At 37.9% G+C, this 22292-nt stretch overlaps 1 protein-coding gene across 4 annotated transcripts in view; it reads right to left on the reverse strand.

Moving 5' to 3' along the window:
• Positions 1-22292, reverse strand: part of CCDC73 (coiled-coil domain containing 73) — a 150295-nt gene that overhangs the window by 80917 nt on the left and 47086 nt on the right. For all 4 annotated transcript variants that reach the window (XM_040258959.1, XM_040258958.1, XM_040258957.1 and 1 more), the window contains exons 3-4: positions 15620-15691; positions 1509-1580 (exon numbers count right to left, since the gene is read on the reverse strand). In XM_040258959.1, coding sequence (XP_040114893.1) covers positions 1509-1580; positions 15620-15691 — 144 coding nt within the window. The remainder of the gene's footprint in view (positions 1-1508; positions 1581-15619; positions 15692-22292) is intronic.

Genomic DNA, 22292 nt, shown 5'->3' on the forward strand with positions numbered 1-22292 from the left:
AAACAATAACATATAACATTTTCTAAAAGCACACTTTTATGAAATTGATATAGTTTATATTTGTACTGACAGTATTTTCTGAAATTTTTAAAAAATGAATGTGTCAGTCTAATAAATAAATAATGACATTTTAAAACAGGAAAACTAAAGTGAACTTGCCAATGAAAACTAATTAAATATTCCAAGCAACACAAGGATACTAGGCAAAGATGTTAAGAAATAAAACTTCTTTGGCATTTCTCCATCTCATTTTCCATATTCCTCACTTACATTCAAGAATCCCTTCTTTAAAAAAAAAAAAAAGAAGAAACAAATATTTCTTAAAGGAAAAAAAAATGGGGAACACGTGTATACCTGTGGCGGATTCATGTTGATGTATGGCAAAACCAATACAATATTGTAAAGTAATTAACCTCCAATTAAAATAAATAAATTTATATTTTTTAAAAAAGGCAAATGTCCACACACACAAAAAAGAATGCAATAGCACTTTCTCCTCTAACCTTCAGATACCTGGATTTCTTTCTTGCCCAGGGTCCCTTGTGGTAACAGAGACTTAGACTTGCTCTCTCCTAAGGAATACTATGCTGTATAGTTGGTTTCTGCTTCCTTACCCTTCAATTAAAACTCCCATAACTTAAGTAAAGCCAATGTCAGGCTACAAGGAAGAAGTTTACCATCTGCTCAAACAAATCCATGCTACAGTGTAAATTATCCATAACCTTAACCAACTAGTAATTTAGGTTATATACCTTTATTTCTTTTTAGGCATTTCTTTCTAAACATACACACTTGTATGGAAATAATAAAAACAGAAAGAGGGAAGGAAAAAGGAAGGAAAAATGGTAATGTTGGCATGGCTATAGGAAAAGCACTTTCAGAGTGTATTTTTCTTAGGCACATTTCTTACACTTAGATTTTATAACTAGGAACTGAAGAGAAATTTGAGGTAGTAAAGAAGAGCTATAGAATTTAGAATTCAAAATAATGGAAGGAGTTGTTTTTCATTTCTTTGAAATATTTTTCCTTTATTTTTTCTATTTTTCCACTGATTTTTCTTTCATTTGCTGATACTTGAAATATACAGAGGTGAATAATAATCATATCTCCTCATCCTTTATATCTCCCTACTCACATCTCAGCTTTTCACCAGTGTTAAAATTCTTGCTTGGGTAAAGGAATAATGTGACAATGTAAGCTCCTGGATATGCTAATTAAAGAAAGAGTGGAGAAGGGAGAGAAAGAACAAGAATACACATTCACTTACATAGTTTATTTAGGACAAATGAAAACACCTCTCCAAAAAATAATTTTCTCCTTAATTAAGTCATTCTACTACATTACAGTATTATCAGTTGTGATTCAAAATAACCTTGTTTATTTCCTGCTTCCAATAACACACTTTCTGTCTTCAGTGAGTATGAAGAACAATATGTCATAATATTCATGAGAAGTGGGAAAAGTGCAATATTTAAAACCGTAGTGTTTTTCTATCCTTAAGAAATTACCTGCTTTTTAAAAACTGCCATGGCTTCTATGTGTTGCTTTGCTAATGTTTCCTTTTGATTCTGAAGAGTTTCCTATTTTAAAAATTATGGAAAGTTAAAACATAAATTACAGCAACTCAATTTTAAATTTTTAATGGATTCACAAATTAAACATCTTCAATGTACATAGTATTTTAGGCTCTTAAGATGCAACTTGCGACAATTTTTATAATTTTTTTAACTGTCATGAACTCAGCATACAATAATTTTGCTTCCAGTTGCTTCTTCATGATAAAACATATTGCTTTTTAAAATTTTAAACTCTGAATACAGCTCACTCTAAAGTTTTCAAGAAAATATCAAAATTATTAAAATGAACAGTCCAATACAAAGTAGACTAGTTTTAAGAGTTTCAAAAAAAAACAATTTTATTGCCTAAGCACAAATGTTTTTACATGGTAACATATGATTCTTTAAACTCACTAAAATAATTTTTTACAAAATCAGAAGTACCATAGGGTATCTTTAAAAAATTCATATACAAGATTCCATTTCTTTCCTGTCCACCTTTTTTTAGTTGAAGTTGTGTCCTGTCATTTAGATTCAAGATGAATTTTTCTTCTACCTTTATCAAATAATTCTTATAATTAAAAAAATTAGAGCTACAACTGACAACCACTTTCAAATGTTTCTTTTATTTTATTCCATAGTCCTACATATACATTGATTTATCAATTAAAAAAAATTTTTAATCATCTACTGATCTATTATGATAGCTGGGAATTTGGCTTTCTTGTACAACCATAATCCTACATGTCCTCCCTCTATTCTTCCAACAGAGTTATATAAGAAATGTGACAAATATTAATAGTATTTACTCTTGTAACTATGCAATTTTTATTCAATGTTAAGCCACATGGCATATCATGATTACATTTCTATTCTCATACAACTTTTATTTTTTCTGAAGGTAGCAATTACTTTAAAATATTTTAATTCTCATAACTAATTTTAAAAAGTAATATGCCATTTCCAAGGTCTGTATCAATTGGTTCCATTGCAAAAAAGAATAGAAAAGGCAAAGTAAGATCCCAAGAATGACTTAAGAAATCCGAAGTTCAGTTCAGTCGCTCAGTCGTGTCCGACTCTTTGCGACCCCATGAATCGCAGCACGCCAGGCCTCCCTGTCCATCACCATCTCCTGGAGTTCACTCAGACTCACGTCCATCGAGTCAGTGATGCCATCCAGCCATCTCATCCTCGGTCGTCCCCTTCTCCTCCTGCCCCCAATCCCTCCCAGCATCAGAGTCTTTTCCAATGAGTCAACTCTTCTCATGAGGTGGCCAAAGTACTGGAGCTTCAGCTTTAGCATCATTCCTTCCAAAGAAATCCCAGGGTTGATCTCCTTCAGAATGTACTGGTTGGATCTCCTTGCAGTCCAAGGAACTCTCAAGAGTCTTCAAACTGCACAGGAAACCAGACATTAAAAAAATTTTTTTGGCCAAACCATGTGGCTTGGAGGATCTTAATTCCCTGACCAGGGATTCAACCTGGGCCCCAGCAGTGAAAGCACCAAGTCCTAACCATTGGACAACCAGCTGCTACTGCTAAGTCACTTCAGTCGTGTCCGACTCTGTGCAGCCCCACAGACGGCAGCCTAATAGGCTTCCCCGTCCCTGGGATTCTCCAGGCAAGAACACTGGAGTGGGCTGCCATTTCCTTCTCCAATGCATGAAAGTGAAAAGTAAAAGTGAAGTCGCTCAGTCGTGTCTGACTCTTCGAGACCCCATAGACTGAAGCCTACCAGGCTCCTCTGTCCATGGGATTTTCCAGGCAAGAGTACTGGAGTGGGTTGCCATTGCCTTCTCCATCTGGACCACCATGGAATTACCCCAAAATTAGGCATTTAGAAAACCTGTAGATATTGGACAAAACTTTTCAGAGGCTACTGCCCAGTTTATTAGACTCTAATCTACTGCTGCAACAGGAAAGAATGAATTTATAGGAAACGTCAGGGACAAGTACCTTGAGGAGATTATGAAGTAGGTGTGAACTCGAGCTCTCTCCCCACTTTTTGTGAATAGCTGTAAATCTAGAAATAGGAGATTTCCATGTGCATGCTCAGTTGCTAAGTCATGCCTGACTCTGTGACCCCTTGGACTGTAGCCCCCAAAGCTCCTCTGTCTATGTGATTTCTCAAGCAAGAATACTGGAGTGGATTGCTATTTCCTTCTCCAGGATCTTTTTGACCCAGGGATTGAACCTGCATCTACTGTTAGGCAGGCAAATTCTTTATCACCGAGCCACCTGAGAAGCCCAATCATACCCATGCTGCTACTGCTAAGTCACTTCAGTCATGTCCGACTCTGTGTGACCCCAGAGGTGGCAGCCCACCAGGCTCCCCCGTCCCTGGGATTCTCCAGACAAGAACACTGGAGTGGGCTGCCATTTCCTTCTCCAATGCATGAAAGCGAAAAGTGGAAGTGAAGTCACTCAGTCGTATCTGACTCCTAGCCACCCCATGAACTGCAGCCCACCAGGCTCCTCCGTCCATGGGATTTGCCAGGCAAGAGTACTAGAGTGGGTTGCCATTGCCTTCTCCAAATCATACCCATACTGGTGTTAAAACACTACTGTTCCCCATTCAAGAACCCAAAGGGTGAACATTTGTTCAAGACCTTAAGGCCATAAATAAAATAACCACTTCCCCAACTCATGATAGTACTGAGCCCAAATACTATTTTATCTTCAGGGCCTCCTGAATCTATATTTAACTACTATATATTTGTGTGTTCTGCTTTCTATTGTGTACCTTTAGATCAAGACAGTTTCACCTGTTTGTTTTGTCCCAGAAGTCAACAATTTACCTGAACAGTTATGCCTCAGGGGTTTACTGAGGAATTTAGGAACCAGTAACTCTACACTTATTCAATATGTAGGCAAGTTTTTGCTACAATCTAAAGGCATCTGGTCTCATCACTTCATGGGAAATAGATGGGGTAACAGTGGAAACAGTGTCAGACTTTATTTTGGGGGGCTCCAAAACCACTGCAGATGGTGATTGCAGCCATGACATTAAAAGATGCTTACTCCTTGGAAGGAAAGTTATTTCCAACCTAGATAGCATATTCAAAAGCGGAGACATTACTTTGCCAACAAACGTCCATCTAGTCAAGGCTATGGTTTTTCCTGTGGTCATGTATGGATGTGAGAGTTGGACTGTGAAGAAAGCTGAGCACCAAAGAATTGATGCTTTTGAACTGTGGTGTTGGAGAAGACTCTTGAGAGTCCCTTGGACTGCAAGGAGATCCAACCAGTACATTCTGAAGGAGATCAGCCCTGGGATTTCTTTGGAAGGAATGATGCTAAAGCTGAAACTCCAGTACTTTGGCCACCTCATGCGAAGAGTTGACTCACTGGAAAAGACTTTGATGCTGGGAGGGATTGGGGGCAGGAGGAGAAGGGGATGACAGAGGATGAGATGGCTGGATGGCATCACTGACTCGATGGACGTGAGTCTGAGTGAACTCCCGGAGTTGGTGATGGACAAGGAAGCCTGGCGTGCTGCGATTCATGGGGTCGCAAAGAGTCGGACACAACTGAGTGACTGAACTGAACTGAACTGAAAGATAAAAAGAGCTCTAAGACTAACTCCATTTATCTATTTACTGTTTAAACTCATAAAGGACATGAAAATTCCAAAAAAAAAAAAAAACCACTTTAGTATTTTGTAAGAATAAAGTACATTATTTAGGGCATAATTTACCCCAAGAGGGGTAAATCTATCATTCCTGACAAATATGAGTCATTCAGTAATTTCTAAGACTGCTTACTAAGAGAAAATTAGGAAGTTGTCTAGATTTCACTGACTACTACAGATATTGGATAATTTAAGTTCTCAATAATGGAACTTTTCCCTTAGGAACTTAAACAAAAACAAGAATACTGTCATTTAAAAATAACTTTTCAACAGCCCCCCACACACACACACACCTGCAGTTAAGAGCCCTCCAAATTGTCATAAAGCTTTCTCTCTATTTGTATCTGAGCAATGCAGACAAGTCCTTAATACTCTAACAGAACACCACAAGTATAGGCAGGACCCAACTGCTTACTACAATCTTCCCCTTGACCCACTGGCAAAATCCTACTCCTTATTTAAGGATAGTATTAGCAGCAGCCAAACTAACAGAAGCTTCTACTGACTTGGTTTAAGGATCTTGTTTAAATTTGATAGTTCTATATGCTGAACAAGCCTGGACACTTACTAAGAACACATTTCTCAGCAAGCAGGCTTACTTCCTATGAATTTTTTATTACTTTCCCCCTCATACATTTCAACTCAGTGCTATCCTCTAAACATTGCTACCCTTTTCCTAATTACCCAAAGAAGAGGAATTTCACGAGATCTAGCCTCTGTTCAAACAATCACTATGCCTCAAATGGATTTATTAAAAAGTCCTAGAAAATCTGGGTTTAATATTGCGTGCTTAGTCGTTCAGTCATGTCTGACTCTGTGACCCCATAGACTATAGCCTGCCAGGCTTCTCTGTTCATGGGGATTCTCCAGGCAAGAATACTGGAGTGGGTTGCCATGCCCTCCTCCAGGGGATCTTTCCAACCCAGGGATTGAACCCAGGTCTTATCTGTTGATATATCATTTTCTGAAACTAAAATGGCAACTATCAGGTAAGATGTACTGTAAGAGTCTCAACTGATCCCTAAAACAAGACTCTTTACCAGAGGTAAAACCAGTCCAGATGACAGTACTGACTCACTCAGCAGAGTCTGCCAAGTGTCAAGAGATAACAGAGTTAACATAAAACTATCAATAATACCAAGGTTATTTGGAATAGTATCTGAAGTAGTCCATGATTTTGTAATACTGTAAAAACAATGAGAGTTTCTAACCTCAATAGGATTACCAATTAAAATGAACAACAGTTATTAAGTACTCTAAAGTACGTTAGGAAGTAAGCTTCCTAAAGAGGTGGCTATCCTGAAACCACACTATACAGGATAATAAAGCCTAAAGGAAATATCCCAGTTTATCTTTATGACACACAGGCAGCCCTCAGTTAGCTTCTGGCCCAATGATACTCTAAAGAGCTAAAGCTTCCTGGAGATAAAAAACAACAACAACAACAAACAATGCTATTCAGGAATGTCCACAACTGGCTCCAGAGTCTGAAAAGAATACATGGTTGTAAAATATAAGAGAATCCCTGACACTTTCAGGACAGACACTTGGTGGCACCAGAGAACCTCAATGGAACTCTGCACACATTTACAAGAAATTACCCATCGGAACAAGGACATATTAAAAACTATATTCAATTAGCATTGGTGGGGTAATTTTAATAAGATTTTTGAGGATGTCTCTGGTGCAAATCTTATGTCTCCCTCACAATTCTAGTAAAACTGTTATCCTTCTAAACCCAAGCTTCAGGACCCCTCACTGAACATGTCCAAACAAATTTCCTAAAATTAAGCCTTGCGAAGGCTTCTGAATGTGTTCTGATCATTACTTACTACTTTTCTGGATGGATTGAAACATTTTCTTGAGAGAGAGCTATAATTATGAGAGTAGGAAAAAATTACTTGATTTTGTGCTCCCAGCATGAGTATTTCCCGTAAAAGAGGCACTTTCTACTGGACCTGCTTTTAGAGAATTTTGCAAAGTCTTGTCATTTATTTGGATATTTCATTGTCCCAATCATTTCCAATCTTGAAGGAAAGTAGAAAGTTAATGGCATCTTAAATCTGACATTCTTGAACTGCCATGACCAAGAGGGTTATGTCTAATGCTCAAGACTATAGAAGTCCACACTCTCCTACACTCATTGGCTTTCACCACACACATCTGTTAGAGCTTACCACAGGAAACTGGCTACTGATATCCCAATCTTGGACATTTTCTTACTTTGGATAAATGAGCAAAGTATTATACTCCAAGGACTCAGGAAATATACTGCATAGTCTTATCACCATCTCATGTAAATTGCCTTTCCTCTACATGATCTAAGATTCAGATCAAAGCTGAGAGAATTACCCATTAGACCTGCCCTGCAAGAAATGATAAAAGGAGACCTGCAGGTTGAAACGAAAGGACACAAAAGAGTCCATATGAAGAAATAAAAATCTTTATTTCCATATGAAGATAAAAAGGTCTTTATTTCCATATGAAAAAATAAAAATCTCAATAAAGGTAAATACATGAGAAATTTATAAAAGCTTGTATTACTCTAACAATTTTTGTTTGTTTGTACGTGATTTAAGAAACTAATACTTAAAAAATTATTAGACTAAAAGCTAGTATTACTGTAACTTTGATTTGTAACTCCACATGTTTTCTATGTAATTCTAGGGAATTCCCTGGTGGTCCAGTGGTTAAGACTCCATGCTCCCAATGCAAGGGGCCTATGTTCAATCTCTAGTCAGGAAACTAGATCCTGCCTGCTGCAACTAAAGATCCTGCAAGCCATAATGAAGATCCCACATGTGGCAACAAAGATCTTATGTGTCGCATTTAAGACCCAGTGCAGCCAAATAAATAATATTGTTAAAAATCTATGAAGTTGCTATTATATAAGAAAATTCAGAGATTGATACATTTTAAAACTACTAGTTTATTTTCTTGAGCATACAATATATAAAGATGTACATCTGTAATATCAACAACTGAAACAGGTGTAGATAGAACTAGAAAGGAATAGAGTACTTATATGTTATTGATGTTAACCTGATACATATTCAAATTAGAGTGCTATAATGATAGATGCTAACTGTAATCCCTATGGTAACCAAAAAGGAAATAGCTAGAGAATATACACAAAAGGAAATGAGAAAGGAATTCAAACATCTCACCATAAAAAATCAACTAAACACAAAAAATGATGGTAATCAGGAAATGAGGGACAAAAATCTATCAGCTACATGTAAAACAGACAGCAAAGTAATAGAAGTTAGTCATTCCTTATCAGTAATTAAAGTCTCTCATCAAAAGACAAACACTGGAAGAATGAGTAGAAAATGTGATCCAACTTTATGCTATCTACAAGAGACAAACTTTAGATCTAAAGACACAAATATGTTAAAATTAAAAAGTGGAAAAATGTATTCCATCAAAATAGCAACCAACCAACCAAACAAACAAAAAAGTGGGCTTTAAATTATAAAAAGTTACAATAGACATAGAAAGACATTATATATTGATAAAACATTCAATAAGGAAAAAGATAACAATCATAAATATTTATGAACCAAATGACAGACCATCAAAATATATGAAGCAAAAATGGACAGAACTGAAGTGATAAATAGTTCTACAATAACAGTTTAGGACTTCAACACCTCAATCTCAAAACCAGAATAGCCAGACAGAAGATAACCAAGGAAATGGAGGAGACTGGAATAACACAGTAAACAACTTAGATCTAACAGACATAAATAGAACACTCTACCCCAAAACAAAATATACATTCTTCTCAAGTGCACATTGGACATTTTTCCAGGACAGACCATATGCTAGGCCACAAATTAAGTTGCAATAGATTTTGACTGCGTTCAAAGTATCCTCTCTGATCACAATGGGAAGAAGTTAGAAATCAGTAACAGGAGGAAAACTAGAAAACCCATATATTTGTGAAAATTAAACAACAAACTCTTAAACAACTGTAATTAAAGAAATCACAAGGAAAATTAGAAAATAAAGAAGGACAAATGAAAACAAAAATACAACATACCAAAACTGATGGGATGCAGCAAAAGACACGCTAATGGGAACATTTATAACTATAAATACTTACATTAAAAAACAAGAAAGATCTCAAATCAACAACCAACAATCTAACTTTACACTTGATAAAGAGAAGAACAAACTAAACCCAAAGTTAGCCGGAGAAAGAAAATAACGAAGATCAGAGCAGAGATAAATAAAATAGAGAATAGAAAAATAATAGAGAGACCTTCCCTGGTGGCTCAGTGGTAAAGGAACAGCCTGCCAATGCAGGAGACACAGGTTTGAGACACGGGTTTAATCCCTAATCTGGGAAAACTCCACATGGTGTGGAGCAACTAGCCACATGCACCAGAACTACTGAGCCTGTGCGCTGGAGTCTGTGAGCTGCAGCTACTGCAGCCTGCACGCCCTAGAGCCCACGCTCCACAACAGAACTCACTGCAGTGAGATACTGTGCACTACAACTAGACGGTAGCCCCTGCTCTCCACAACCTGACAAAAGCCCACGCAGAAATGAAGACCCAATACAGCCAAAACTAAATTTTAAAATTTTAGAAAAGAAAAATAGAGAAAATCAGTGAAATTAAAAGTTGGTTCTTTGAAAAGTTAACAAAACTGACAAACCTTTACCTAGATGGGCTGGGCTTCCCTGGTGACTCATATGGTAAAGAATCTCCCTGCAATGAGGCAGACCTGGATTTGATCCCTGGGATGGGAAGATTCCCTGGAGGAAGGCATGGCAACTTACTCCAGTATTCTTGCTTGGTGAATCCCCATGGACAGAGGAGCCTGGAGGGCCTCAGTCCATTGGGTTGCAAAGAGTTCAACATGACTGAGAGACTAAACACAGGACAGATGGTCTAAGAAAAAAAGAAAAGGCTCAAATTTTGAAACTGCTAAAATTTCAAAAATGAAAATGGGGACATTACTACTGATTCTGCAGAAATAATAAGTATTATAAGAGTACTTTGGACTGCAAGGAGATCCAACCAGTCCATCCTCAAGGAGATCAGTCCTGGGTGTTCATTGGGAGGACTGATGTTGAAGCTGAAACTCCAATACTTTGGCCACGTGTGTAAAGAGCTGACTCATTTGAAAAGACCCTGATGCTGGCAAAGATTGAAGGCAGGAGGAGAAGGGGACAACAGAGGATGAGATGGTTGGATGCATCACTGACTCAATGGACACGAGTTTGGGTAAACTGCAGGAGTTGGTGATGGACAGGGAGGCCTGGCGTATTGCAGTTCATGGGGTCGCAAAGAGTCGGACAAGACTGAGCAACTGAACTGAACTGAACTGATGAGAGTACTATGAACAATTGTATGCCAACAAATTGGGTGACCTAGATGAAATGGAGAATTCCTAGAAATGCAAAACCTACCAAATAACAAAGAAACAGAAAAATTTAATAGACCTATAACTATTAGGACTTCCCTGATGGCTCAGACAATAAAGTGTCTGCCTACAATGTGGGAGTCGTGGGTTCAATCCCTGGGTCAGGAATATTCTTTCCTAGAAAATCCCATGGACGGAGGAGCCTGGGAGATTACAGTCCATGGGGTTGCAAAAAGTCAGACATGACTGAGCGACTTCACTTTAGCTTTAGCTTATAACTATTAAGGAGATTGAATCTGTAATAAAAAATAAACACCCAACACAGAAAAGCCCTAAACCTGATCAAACATTTAAAGAATTAACAGCAATCCTCCTCAAACTTTTCCAAAGAGTTGAAAAGGAAGGAATACTTCCTAACTCATGCTTTTAAGCCAGTGTTACCTTGATACCAAAGCCAGATGAAAAAACATGTCAGAAAAAGAATACTATAGACCATTACCCCTAAAGAACGGTGATGCAACATTTCTCAAAAAAAAAAAACCACTAGCAAACTGAATTTTGTATATTAAAAGGATCATACACCATGACCAAGTAGGACTTATCCTTGGGATAAGAGAAGAGTTCAACATACAAAAAGTCAATCAGTGCAATAAACCACATTAACACATTGAAGGGGGAAAAAAGCACACAATCATCTCAACTTATGAAATAAAAAGGAAATGACAAAATTCAATACTCTTTCATGATTTAAAAAAAAAAAACTCAACAAACTAGGAAAAGAAGGAAACTACTTCAACATAATAGCCATATTTGAAAACACCACATGAACATAATACTCAATGGTAAAGGACTGAAAGCTTTTCCTCTAAGGTTAGGAAGAAAGCAAGGATGCCCACTTTTACAGCTTCTCCTCAACATAGTATTGGAAGCCTTAGTCAAAGCAATGAGGCAAGAAAAAGAAATCCAGTTTGAAAATGGAAAAGTAGAATTATCTGTCTGCAGGTCTTATATATACAAAACCCTAAAGATTCTTCCAAAAAATTGAATTTAGCAAAGTAATAAGATACAATCACACCAAAATCAGTTGCATGTTCAATACAATGAACAACCCAAAAATGAAATTAAGAAAACAGTTACATTTACAATAGCACTAACAAGAATAAAATACATAGAAATTAACTCAACCAAGGAGATTAAACACCTGTATAATGAAAACTACAAAACAGTGCCAAAAGAAATTAAATTAAATTACACATAAAAAGTATAAACACATCCTTTGTGCTGGGATTAGAAAGCTTCATGTTAGTAAGATGTCAATACTATCCAAAGTTTTCTATAGATTCAATGTAATCTGAGAATTCCAATGATATTTTTGCAGAAATAGAAAAACTCATCCTAAAATTCAAATGGAATCTCAAGGAACCTCAAACAGTCAAATAATTTTGAAAAAGAAGAACAAAGCTTGGGGATTCACATGTCCTGATTTCAAAACTTACTGGAAAGCTCTAGGAATCAAAACAGTGTAGTACTGGCATAAAGACACATGGAGCAATGGAACAAAATAAAGAGCCCAGAAATAAGCCCTCTTACATAGTCCAATATTTTTGACAAGGGTGCCAAGATTATTCAATGGGGTGAGAAGAGTCTTTCCAACCAAAGGTTCTAGAAAAACTGGATACACACATGCAAAAGAATGAAGCTGAACCCTTATCTAACACCATATACAAAAATGAACTCAACCAAAACACCGAACCAACCCGTTAATAAAGCAAAACCATGTTTATTAGAATTCACTGCAGTAACTGAGGACACTACCTTGACAGAGTCTTCAGTTAAGTTCAGTTCAGTTGCTCAGTCATGTCCGACTCTTTGCAACACCATGGATCGCAGCATGCCAGGCCTCCATGTCCATCACCAACTCCCAAAATTTACTCAAACTCATGTCCATTGAGTCGGTGATGACATTCAACCAGCTCATCCTCTGTTGGTCCCTTTTCCGCCCACCTTCAATCTTTCCCAGCATCAGGGTCTTTTCAAATGAGTCAGCTCTTCGCATCAGGTGGCCAAAGCATTGGAGTTTCAGCTTCAGCATCAGTCCTACCAGTGAATAGTCAGGACTGATTTCCTTTAGGATGGACTGGTTGGATCTCCTTGCAGTACAAGGGACTTGGAAGACTCTTCTCCAACACCACAGTTCAAAAGCATCAGTTCTTTGGCGCTCAGTTTTCTTTATAGTACAACTCTCACATCATACATGACTACTGGGAAAACCATAGCTTTGACTAGAGGTACCCTTGTCAGCAAAGCAATGTCTCTGCTTTTTAATATGCTATCTAGGTTGGTCATAACTTTTCTTCCAAGAAGCAAGCGTCTTTTAATTTCATGGCTGCAGTCACCATCTGCAGTGATTTTGGAGCCGAAGAAAATAAAGTCTGTCACTGTTTCCACTGTTTCCCCATCTATTTGCCATGAAGTAATGAGACCAGATGCCATGATCTTAGTTTTCTGAATGTTGAGCTTTAAGCCAACTTTTTTACTCTTCTCTTTCACTTTCATCAAGAGGCTTTTTAGTTCTTTTTTGCTTTATGCCATAAGGGTGGTGTCATCTACATATATGAGGTTACCGATATTTCTCCTGACAATCTTGATTCCAACTTGTGCTTCATCCAGTACAACAATTCTCATAATGTACTCTGCATATAAGTTAAATAAGCAGGGTGACAATATACAGCCTTGATGTACTCCTTTCCCGATTTGGAACCAGTCTGTTGTTCCATGTTCAGTTCTAACTGTTGCTTCTTGACCTGCATACAGATTTCTCAGGAGGCAGATCAGGTGATCTGGTATTACCATTCACTAAATTATCTCATTAATTTGGATCTATTTCTGGACTCTGTTATATTCTATCTGTTCATGTTTCAGTTCAGGTCAACCACTCAGTAGTGTCCGACTCTTTGCGACCCCATGAATAGTAGCATGCCAGGCCTCCCTGTTCATCACCAACTCCCGGAGTTCACTCAGACTCATGTCCATCGAGTCAGTGATGCCATCCAGCTATCTCATCCTCTGTCGTCCCCTTCTCCTCCTGCCCCCAATCCCTCCCAGCATCAGAGTCTTTTCCAGTGAGTCAACTCTTCACATGAGGTGGCCAAAGTACTGGAGTTTCAGCTTTAGCCATTCCTTCCAAAGAACACCCAGGACCAATCTCCTCTAGAATGGATTGGTTGGATCTCCTTGCAGTCCAAGGGACTCTCAAGAGTCTTCTCCAACACCACAGTTCAAAAGCATCAATTCTTCGGTGCTCAGCTTTCTTCACAGTCCAACTCTCACATCCATACATGACCACTGGAAAAACCATAGCCTTACTAGACAGACCTTTGTTGGCAAAGTAATATCTCTGCTTTTGAATATGCTATCTAGGTTGGTTATAACTTTCCTTCCAAGGAGTAAGCATCTTTTAATTTCATGACTGCAATCACCATCTGCAGTGATTTTGGAGCCCCCCAAAATAAAGTCTGACACTGTTTCCACTGTTTCCCCATCTATTTGCCACGAAGTGATGGGACCAGATGTCTGTTCACGTATGCTGCTGCTGCTGCTGCTAAGTCGCTTCAGTTTTGTCCGACTCTGTGCAACCCCATAGACAGCAGCCCACTAGGCTCCTCTCTCCCTGGGATTCTCCAGGCATTACTGGAGTGGGTTGCCATTTCCTTCTCCAATGCATGAAAGTGAAAAGTGAAGGTGAAGTCGCTCAGTTGTTCCTGACTCTTAATGACCCCATGGACTGCAGCCTACCAGGCTCCTCCATCCATGGGATTTTCCAGGCAAGAGTACTGGAGTGGGTTGCCATTGCCTTCTCCACTGTTCATGTATCAGTTCAATTCAGTTCAGTCGCTCAGTCGTGTCTGACTCTTTGCGACCCCATGAATCGCAGCACGCCAGGGCTCCCTGTCCATCACCAACTCCCGGAGTTCACTCAAACTCACGTCCATCGAGTCGGTGATGCCATCCAACCATCTCATCCTCTGTCGTCCCCTTTCCTCCTGCCCGTAATCCCTCCCAGCATCAGAGTCTTACTGCAGCTTTAAAATACGTTTAACATTCTAGTGGGACTCTTTCATCCTCTTTCTTTTCAAAACTTTCCCAGCCACTTTTTTCAAGTTTATTTCCACATAAACCTTAGAATCAGCTTAAGTATTCCCATATACACAGGTGGTATTTTAAACTGGACTATATAAAACTTACTGATTAACTTAAAGATTCCGATAATTTTTGACTGTTGATGCTCTCTATTCAAAATAAGATAATGACTTTACGTTCTGAAATATGCTTGGAAGTTTAAATTGTATTTGGAATTACCTGTTTTTTCCTCTCCACAGACAGGTCTCTTTATTTCAGACCTGTCCCTCGTGTAACCCAACTCTGGTTTTACTCCCATTTCTACACAACCTTGTCGATCTGTCTGGCCTCAAAATTCCCACCATAGGCCTGTCCTCTCGATTATGTGAATTCTGATTCTGCCATGTTGTCTCTAAGTTCCTGTTTCAAAACTGCCTAACACTGAAAAGAAGGGCATCTTGATTAAGGTTTCAGTTTTTAGTTGTTAAAATTACTTTGCTGGAAAGGCAAGAGAAGCACTATCAAAAATGTTTCTATATGGATAAAGATCAAAAGAGAATCAGATTTTTTAAATATTTGGTTACAATATGTAATAACAGCCTAGGAAAATATGGTACTATTCTAAGGTTTCATTTCTTAAAAAATACTTTGACTCTTCTATAATACACAATATGTTTTTCAGATATGAAATAATTCACAATAGTTTCCAGAGTTATCCTTCGCTATTTTCTTATTAGAAAGCACACAAAAAAATGGTTATTCTGTTTTTTGGAAGCCCAAATGTTATTAACAGTTTTAGCTGTAATTTTTTGGAGACTCTCTATAGTGATGCAAAATTCTCCAAATATTATATTTTGGAAATTTAAAAATTATCTTTGCAAGTAAGGATTAAAATACATTTTTAGATAAAATGATAATCAGAGGAGGAAATACTCACCTTTTGCCATTTAAGTTCTTGTGTCTCCATAATAATTTTAGCAATCTGCTCTTCATATTGAGTTTCTGCTTCCTAAGTCAAAAAGAAGAAAAATGCTAGTAAATGAGGACTTGAAAATTTCTAGTTTTGGATCATTCTAAAGAGAAACAGATCTAAACAGATAAAAAAACAACATCCTCCCACCCTTACAACAAGAAAAAAAAGTTGGAAATTTTGCAAGTTAAATAGTTAAATCCATCAGAGAACTGAGGTCCCATATCAACCAAGTAATCCAAAATCTGGATTGAGACAGGTGCCTGCAGGGAGAAAAGAACCACAGCATTTGCTTACCTGGGACATAAGCCACTGAGTACTGATAAGAAAACTCAGCTACAAGTCCTTAATACATTTCTAAAGGCAGAGCATGGGCTGATGTAAGAAGATGAATCTCCTGACGGCTAGAAAAATAAGGAGGTTAATGCTTTCTGACAGGTTTTTCTTCCATGAAACCCATCAGGTGCTTACAGAGAAGGAAAGAAAGAATCTGAGAAAACTTCCCCCTGTGGTACTGGTTGGAGAGGAGAAGAGCAGTCACAAGCCATCTTCCCTAAATCTACTACAGACCAAAAACTTAATCTGCAGGGGAAAGGACAATCAAAAGCACATCTAAGGACACTAGTGGAAAACCTCTGTAGCTAGGAAAAGGAATCAACCGACAACACTAAAAACTTACTTAGACAAGACTATCTTTTTTATCTCCTAGAAAGAACAAAACCCTTAATCTATGAGGGGTAGGGCAATAAAAAGTGTAGCATGAGAGCACTTGTGGAAACCCACTGAAGCTGAGAGAAGGCTACAAAAATAAAACAACAGTTCTATCACTGGGGCAGGGGAAGGAATACATGCTAGGCCTACCATTAAATACTGAAAAGGGATCCGAATTCTAGTGAAGGCTTCACCTTGAGAATCAGATTCACCAAAGACTGAGGGTCTTCTGACGTTTAATAGAAACGTCAGAAAATGCTCCTATTCCCTACCTGACACCACCACCCAACTAATTAGGGTCAAGTTAAAAACAGTGAGATATAGCTGGAAGAGCTGCAAAGACAGACCCTCTCTGGGAAGCAGCACAAAGAGACCCAAAATCAAGGGAGGAAGTCTAAAGTCAACCAGGAAGCAGTTATTTAGAAAAACTCTGATTTTGTTTAAAATATTGTAATATTCTTGAATTTGTCCACACAGTAAACACAAGTATCACTAGAGAAATCTGAAGCTTCTATTGGAAACTTTGACAAGTAGACTTGAAAGGGGACTGGTTGAGTGTTAAAGGACTGTCACCACACACACACACATTCATCACACACACATACACAGTCACACACAGCTCTTCTGCAAAGACTGAGAGGTTTTCTTGTTTGTTTTGCTTCCAGGTATTTTAGGCTACCTCTGTCAGACAAAGCACTAGCTGATCACTAAGCTAAGAACATGACACACGTAACAAACACTGAAGACTTAAAATTATTTCAGAAAAGTCACTAAACAGAGACAAAAACAAGCAGCAACCCTGTAGAGAAGGAGGAATCTTATTTCCAGAGTGGTCACATACTCAAAATGCCCATTTCTCAACAAAATGTCCATTTCTCAACAAAAAATTATAAGGCATCCAGGTAAACAGAAGAGTGATTCATACACAGGAAAAAAAAACAAACAAAACAAACAATTTAAAAATAACTGTTCCTGAGCAAATGCAGACAAAGGACCTAGACAGACTTTAAATCAATAATTTTAAATATGTGCAAAATGCTAAAAGAAATCATGTACAGAAGTTCTATAGCCATTAAAAAGTTAAGGGAATGCTACAAACAAGTTTATGCTCATAAATGTGACAACTTACAGAGACAGACCAATTATTCCAAAACAACAAACTACCAAACCTCAACTAAGGAGATAAACAAAATCTTCAACAGCTGGATAACCATTAATTCAAAAGCTCCTAAAAAAGACATTTCTTTCTTAGGAAACAGCTTTTCTTTAAGTGTGAACATTTAGGCTATTCCATGCATATTATTTATTTTTGATACTTGGTACTTAATCAAACCAAGAAACCCTCTGAAAGAGTGATTAATATTGTATTAGACAATATGAAAAACTGAATTGGGCCATTTCGTAGGAGGTGGATATGAGTTTGAAAAGGAGAATAAAAGTACCCAGCTACAGTTTTGGCTACTTGGACAAGAGCCTCCTATATATACTACGTCCCTAAATCTGTTCAGGGTCAAGAATTGAAGAGGCCTGACCAATACACAGTCCATTGTGTAAAACTACAGCCTGAAGCAAGTACTTTAAAAAAAGCATGTCACTTTCTAAAGGTTATAAAGAGTAAATAAACCAGCAAATTACTCCTCTTTTATTGTTTTTGTAAAAACAATAAAATCCTTGTAGTCCTAAGGCAGCTAATAAAAAATAAACACTTTAAGGTTTAGTTTTTAAAACCTTTTTAAAGGTTATATATTCTTGGATATTTTATTGAAGTTTAATATGGGATTTCCTTACCAAATTTATCATATTTTTTTCTCATTGACAATTTAATAAGAATTTTTATTAATGATTTTTGAAAACTTCATTCATTTTGAAGAATGAATAAAAGGGAAAAGTTCAAATAAAATGTAAATAATAATTTTTAATAAAAAGCAAGAAGTTATATCAAAATCCTAACATACTAGAAGTATATTATAATGTTATCTTTCAGCATAGTGGATAACACTCATTTTCCCAGTTTTCTATGTAGTTCAAGATACAGATTCTACAAATCATTATAACTGCAAAAGGGTTATGACAGCACAACTAATTTTATGGGGAACTGGAATGCTGCTTAATGTTATTTACCACACTGCATGCATGTTCAGTTGGTCAGTTATGTATGATTTTTTTGACCCCAAGGACTGTAGCCCACCAGGCTCCTCTGTCCATGGGATTATCCCAGCAAGAATTACACCATTAATTACCCAGTTTCCTTCCTACTAATACCTTAGCAAATCATTGCCTTTTTTTTTTTTTTGGCCGTGCCCTACCAAAACATCAAATGGCCCAAAAATGAAGGAAAAAAAGAGACAACAGAAACACATCTACAGGTCCATATATTTGAGTTTATAGGTATTGTTGTGATTCAGTCACTAAGTCGTGTCTAATTCTTTGCAACCCCATATACTGCATCATGCCAGGCTTCCCAGTCCTTCACTATCTCCCAGAGTTTGCTCAAACTCACACCTATTGAGTCAGTGACGCTATCCAACCATCTCCTCCTTTGTTGCTCTCTTCTCCTGCCCTCAATCTTTCCCAGCATCAGGGTCTTTTTCCAATGAGTCAGCTCTTCCATCAGGTGGTATTGAAGCTTCAGTCCAATGAATATTCAGAGGATATATTATTCTTTAGGACTGACTGGTTTGATCTCCTTGCTGTCCAAGTAACTCTCAAGAGTCTTCTCCAGTACCACAGTTTAAAGCATCAATTCTTGCCTTCTTTACGGTCGAATTCTCACATCGATACATTACTACTGGAAAAACCATAGCTTTAGCTATACGAACATTTGTTGGCAAAGTGATGTTTCTGCTTTTTAATATGTTGTTGTCTAGATTTGTCTGTCACAGCTTTCCTTCCAAGGAGCATGCGTCTTTTAATTTCATGGCTGCAATCACCGTCTACAGTGATTTGATTTTGGAGCCCAAGAAGATAAAATTTGTTACCGTTTCCACTTTTTCCCCATCTATTTTCCGTGAAGTGGTGGGACTGGATGCCATCATCTTAGCTCTTTGAACATTGAGTTTTAAGCCAGATTTTTCACTCTCTTCTTTCACGCTTATCAGGAGCTCTTTAGTTCCTCTTTGCTTTATTCCATTAGAGTGCTATTATCTGCATATCCGAGGTTGTTGATATTTCTCCCAGTAATCTTGATTCCAGCTTTTGAGTCAGCCTGGCATTTTGCATGATGTACCTTGCATATAAGTTAAATATGCAGGGTGACAATATACAGCCTTGACGTACTCCTTTCCCAATTCTGAACCAATCCATTGTTCCATGACTGATTCTAACTATTCCTTCTTGACCTGCATACAGGTTTCTCAGGAGACAGGTAAGGTGGTATGGTATTCCCATTTCTTTAAGATTTTTCCACAGTTTGTTGTTGATTCACACAGTCAAAGGCTTTAGCATAGTCAATGAAACAGAAGATGTTTTTCTGGAATTCACTTGCTTTTTCTGTGATCCAACGGATGTCGGCAACTTGATCTCTTTTTCCTCGCCTTTTCTAAATCCAGCTTGTACATCTAGACGTGCTCAGTTCACGTACTGCTGAAGCCTACCTTGAAGGATTTTGAGCATTACCTTGCAAGCACATGAAATGAGCACAACTGTGTGGTAGTTTGAACATTCTTTGGCACTGTCTGTCTTTGGGATTGGAATGAAAACTGACCTTTTCCAGTCCTGTGGCCACTGCTGAGTTTTCCAAATTTGCTGGCATATTGAGTGTAGCACTTTCACAGCATCATCTTTTAGGATTTGAAATAGCTCAGCTGGAATTCAATCACTAACACTAGCTTTGTTCATAATAAGGCTTCCTGAGGCCCACTTGACTTCACATTCCAGGATGTTTGGCTCTAGATGAGTGACCACACCATCAGAGTTTGTTGTTTAGTTGCTAAGTCATATCTGACTCTTTGAGACCCCATGGATTGTAACCCACCAGGCTCCTCTGTCCATGGGATCCCCCAGGCAAGAATAGTGGAATGGATTGCCATTTCCTTCTCCAGGGACTCTTCCTGACTCAGGGACTGAACCCATGTCTCCTGCATGCAGGGAGATTCTTTACCACCTGAGTCACCAGTAAAGCTTATCTGGGTCATTAAGACCTTTTTTGTATAGCTCTTCTGTGTATTCTGCCACCACTTCTTAATATCTTCTGCTTCTCTTAGGTCCTTGATGTTTCTGTCCTTTACGGTGCCTATCTTTGTATGAAATGTTCCCTGGGTATCTCCAATTTTCTTGAAGAAATCTCTAGTCTTTCCCATTCTATTGTTTTTCCCCATTACTTTGCATTGTTCGCTTCAGGTTTTCTTATCCCTCTTTGCTATTCTCTGCAACTCTGCATTCAGTTGGGTATATCTTTCCCTTTCTCCCCTGCCTTTCGTTTCTCTTCTATTTTCAGCTATTCGTAAGGCCTCCTCAGACAACCATTTTGCCTTCTCACATTTCTTTTTCTTGGGGGTGGTTCTTGTCACTGCTTCCTACACAATGTTACAAACCTTCATCCATAGTTCTTCAGGCATTCTGTCTACCAGATCTAATCCCTTGAATCTATTCATCACCTCTACTGTATAATCATAGGGGATCTAAGTCATACCTGAATGGCCTAGTGGTTTTCCCTACTGTCTTCAATTTAAGCGTGAATTTTGAAATAAGAAACTCATGATCTGAGCCACAGTCAGCTCCTGATCTTGTTTTTGCTGACTCTGTAGAGTTTCTCCATCTTCGGCTGCAAAGAATATAATCAATCAGATTTAAATACTGACCCTCTGGTGATGTCCATGTGTAGAGTCGTCTCTTGTGTTGTTGGAAGACGGTGTTTGCTATAACCAATGTGTTCTCTTGGCAAAACTCTGTTAGCCTTTGTGCTGGTTCATTTTGTACTCCAAGGCCAAACTTGCCTGTTATTCCAGCTATCTTTTGACTTCCTACTTGTGCATTCCAATCCCCTATGATGAAAAGGATATCTTTTTTAGTGTTCTAGAAAGTCTTGTAGGTCTTCACAGAACCGTTAACTTCAGCTTCTTTGGCGTTACTGGTTGGGGCATACAGTTGGATTACTGTGATGTTGAATGGTTTGCCATGGAAATGAACAGAGATCATTCTGTTGGTTTTGAGACTGCACCCAAGCACTGCATTTCAGACTCTTCTGTTGACTATAAGGGCTACTCCAATCCTTCTAAGGGATTCTTGCCCACATTAGTAGATATAATGGTCATCTGAATTAAAATCACCCATTCTGCCTATCCATTTTAGTTCACTGATTCCTAAAATGTCAATGTTCACTCACGCCATCTCCTGCTTGACCATGTCCAATTTATCTTAATTCATGAACCTAACATTCTAGGTTCCTATGCAATACTGTTCTTTATAGCCTCAGATTTTACTTTCACCACCAGACACATCCACAGCTGAATGTCATTTCCACTTTGGTCCAGACTCTTCCTTCTTTCTGGAGCTATTTCTCTGCTCTTCCCCACTGGCATACTGGACACCTACCAACCTGGGGGCTCATATTCTCGAGTCATATCTTTTTGCTTTTTCATACTGTTCATAGATATATATACTATATATAGATATAGACTTTAAATACATGAAACTATATGTAAGAAACTATATGACAATATCAATTTCAGCAGAGGAATGAAAGTTATAAAAGAAGAACCAAATGAAAATATTAGGACTGAAACTGTAAGAAGGAAAATTAAGAACTCAATAGATTGACCTAATCAGCAAACTACATACATAAACTGAAAATTCATTAACTGAAAGGAAGGGGAAAAAATAACCAGACTGAAATATGTACAGAAAAAGAAAAAAGAGAAGGAAAATGCAGACAAAAAATAATAATAATTATACAGAAGATTTGAACAAGATTGACAAAGTTGACCAAATT

This window comes from Oryx dammah, unplaced genomic scaffold (assembly GCF_014754425.2).
Source record: "Oryx dammah isolate SB20612 unplaced genomic scaffold, SCBI_Odam_1.1 HiC_scaffold_17, whole genome shotgun sequence".
NCBI lineage: Eukaryota > Metazoa > Chordata > Mammalia > Artiodactyla > Bovidae > Oryx > Oryx dammah.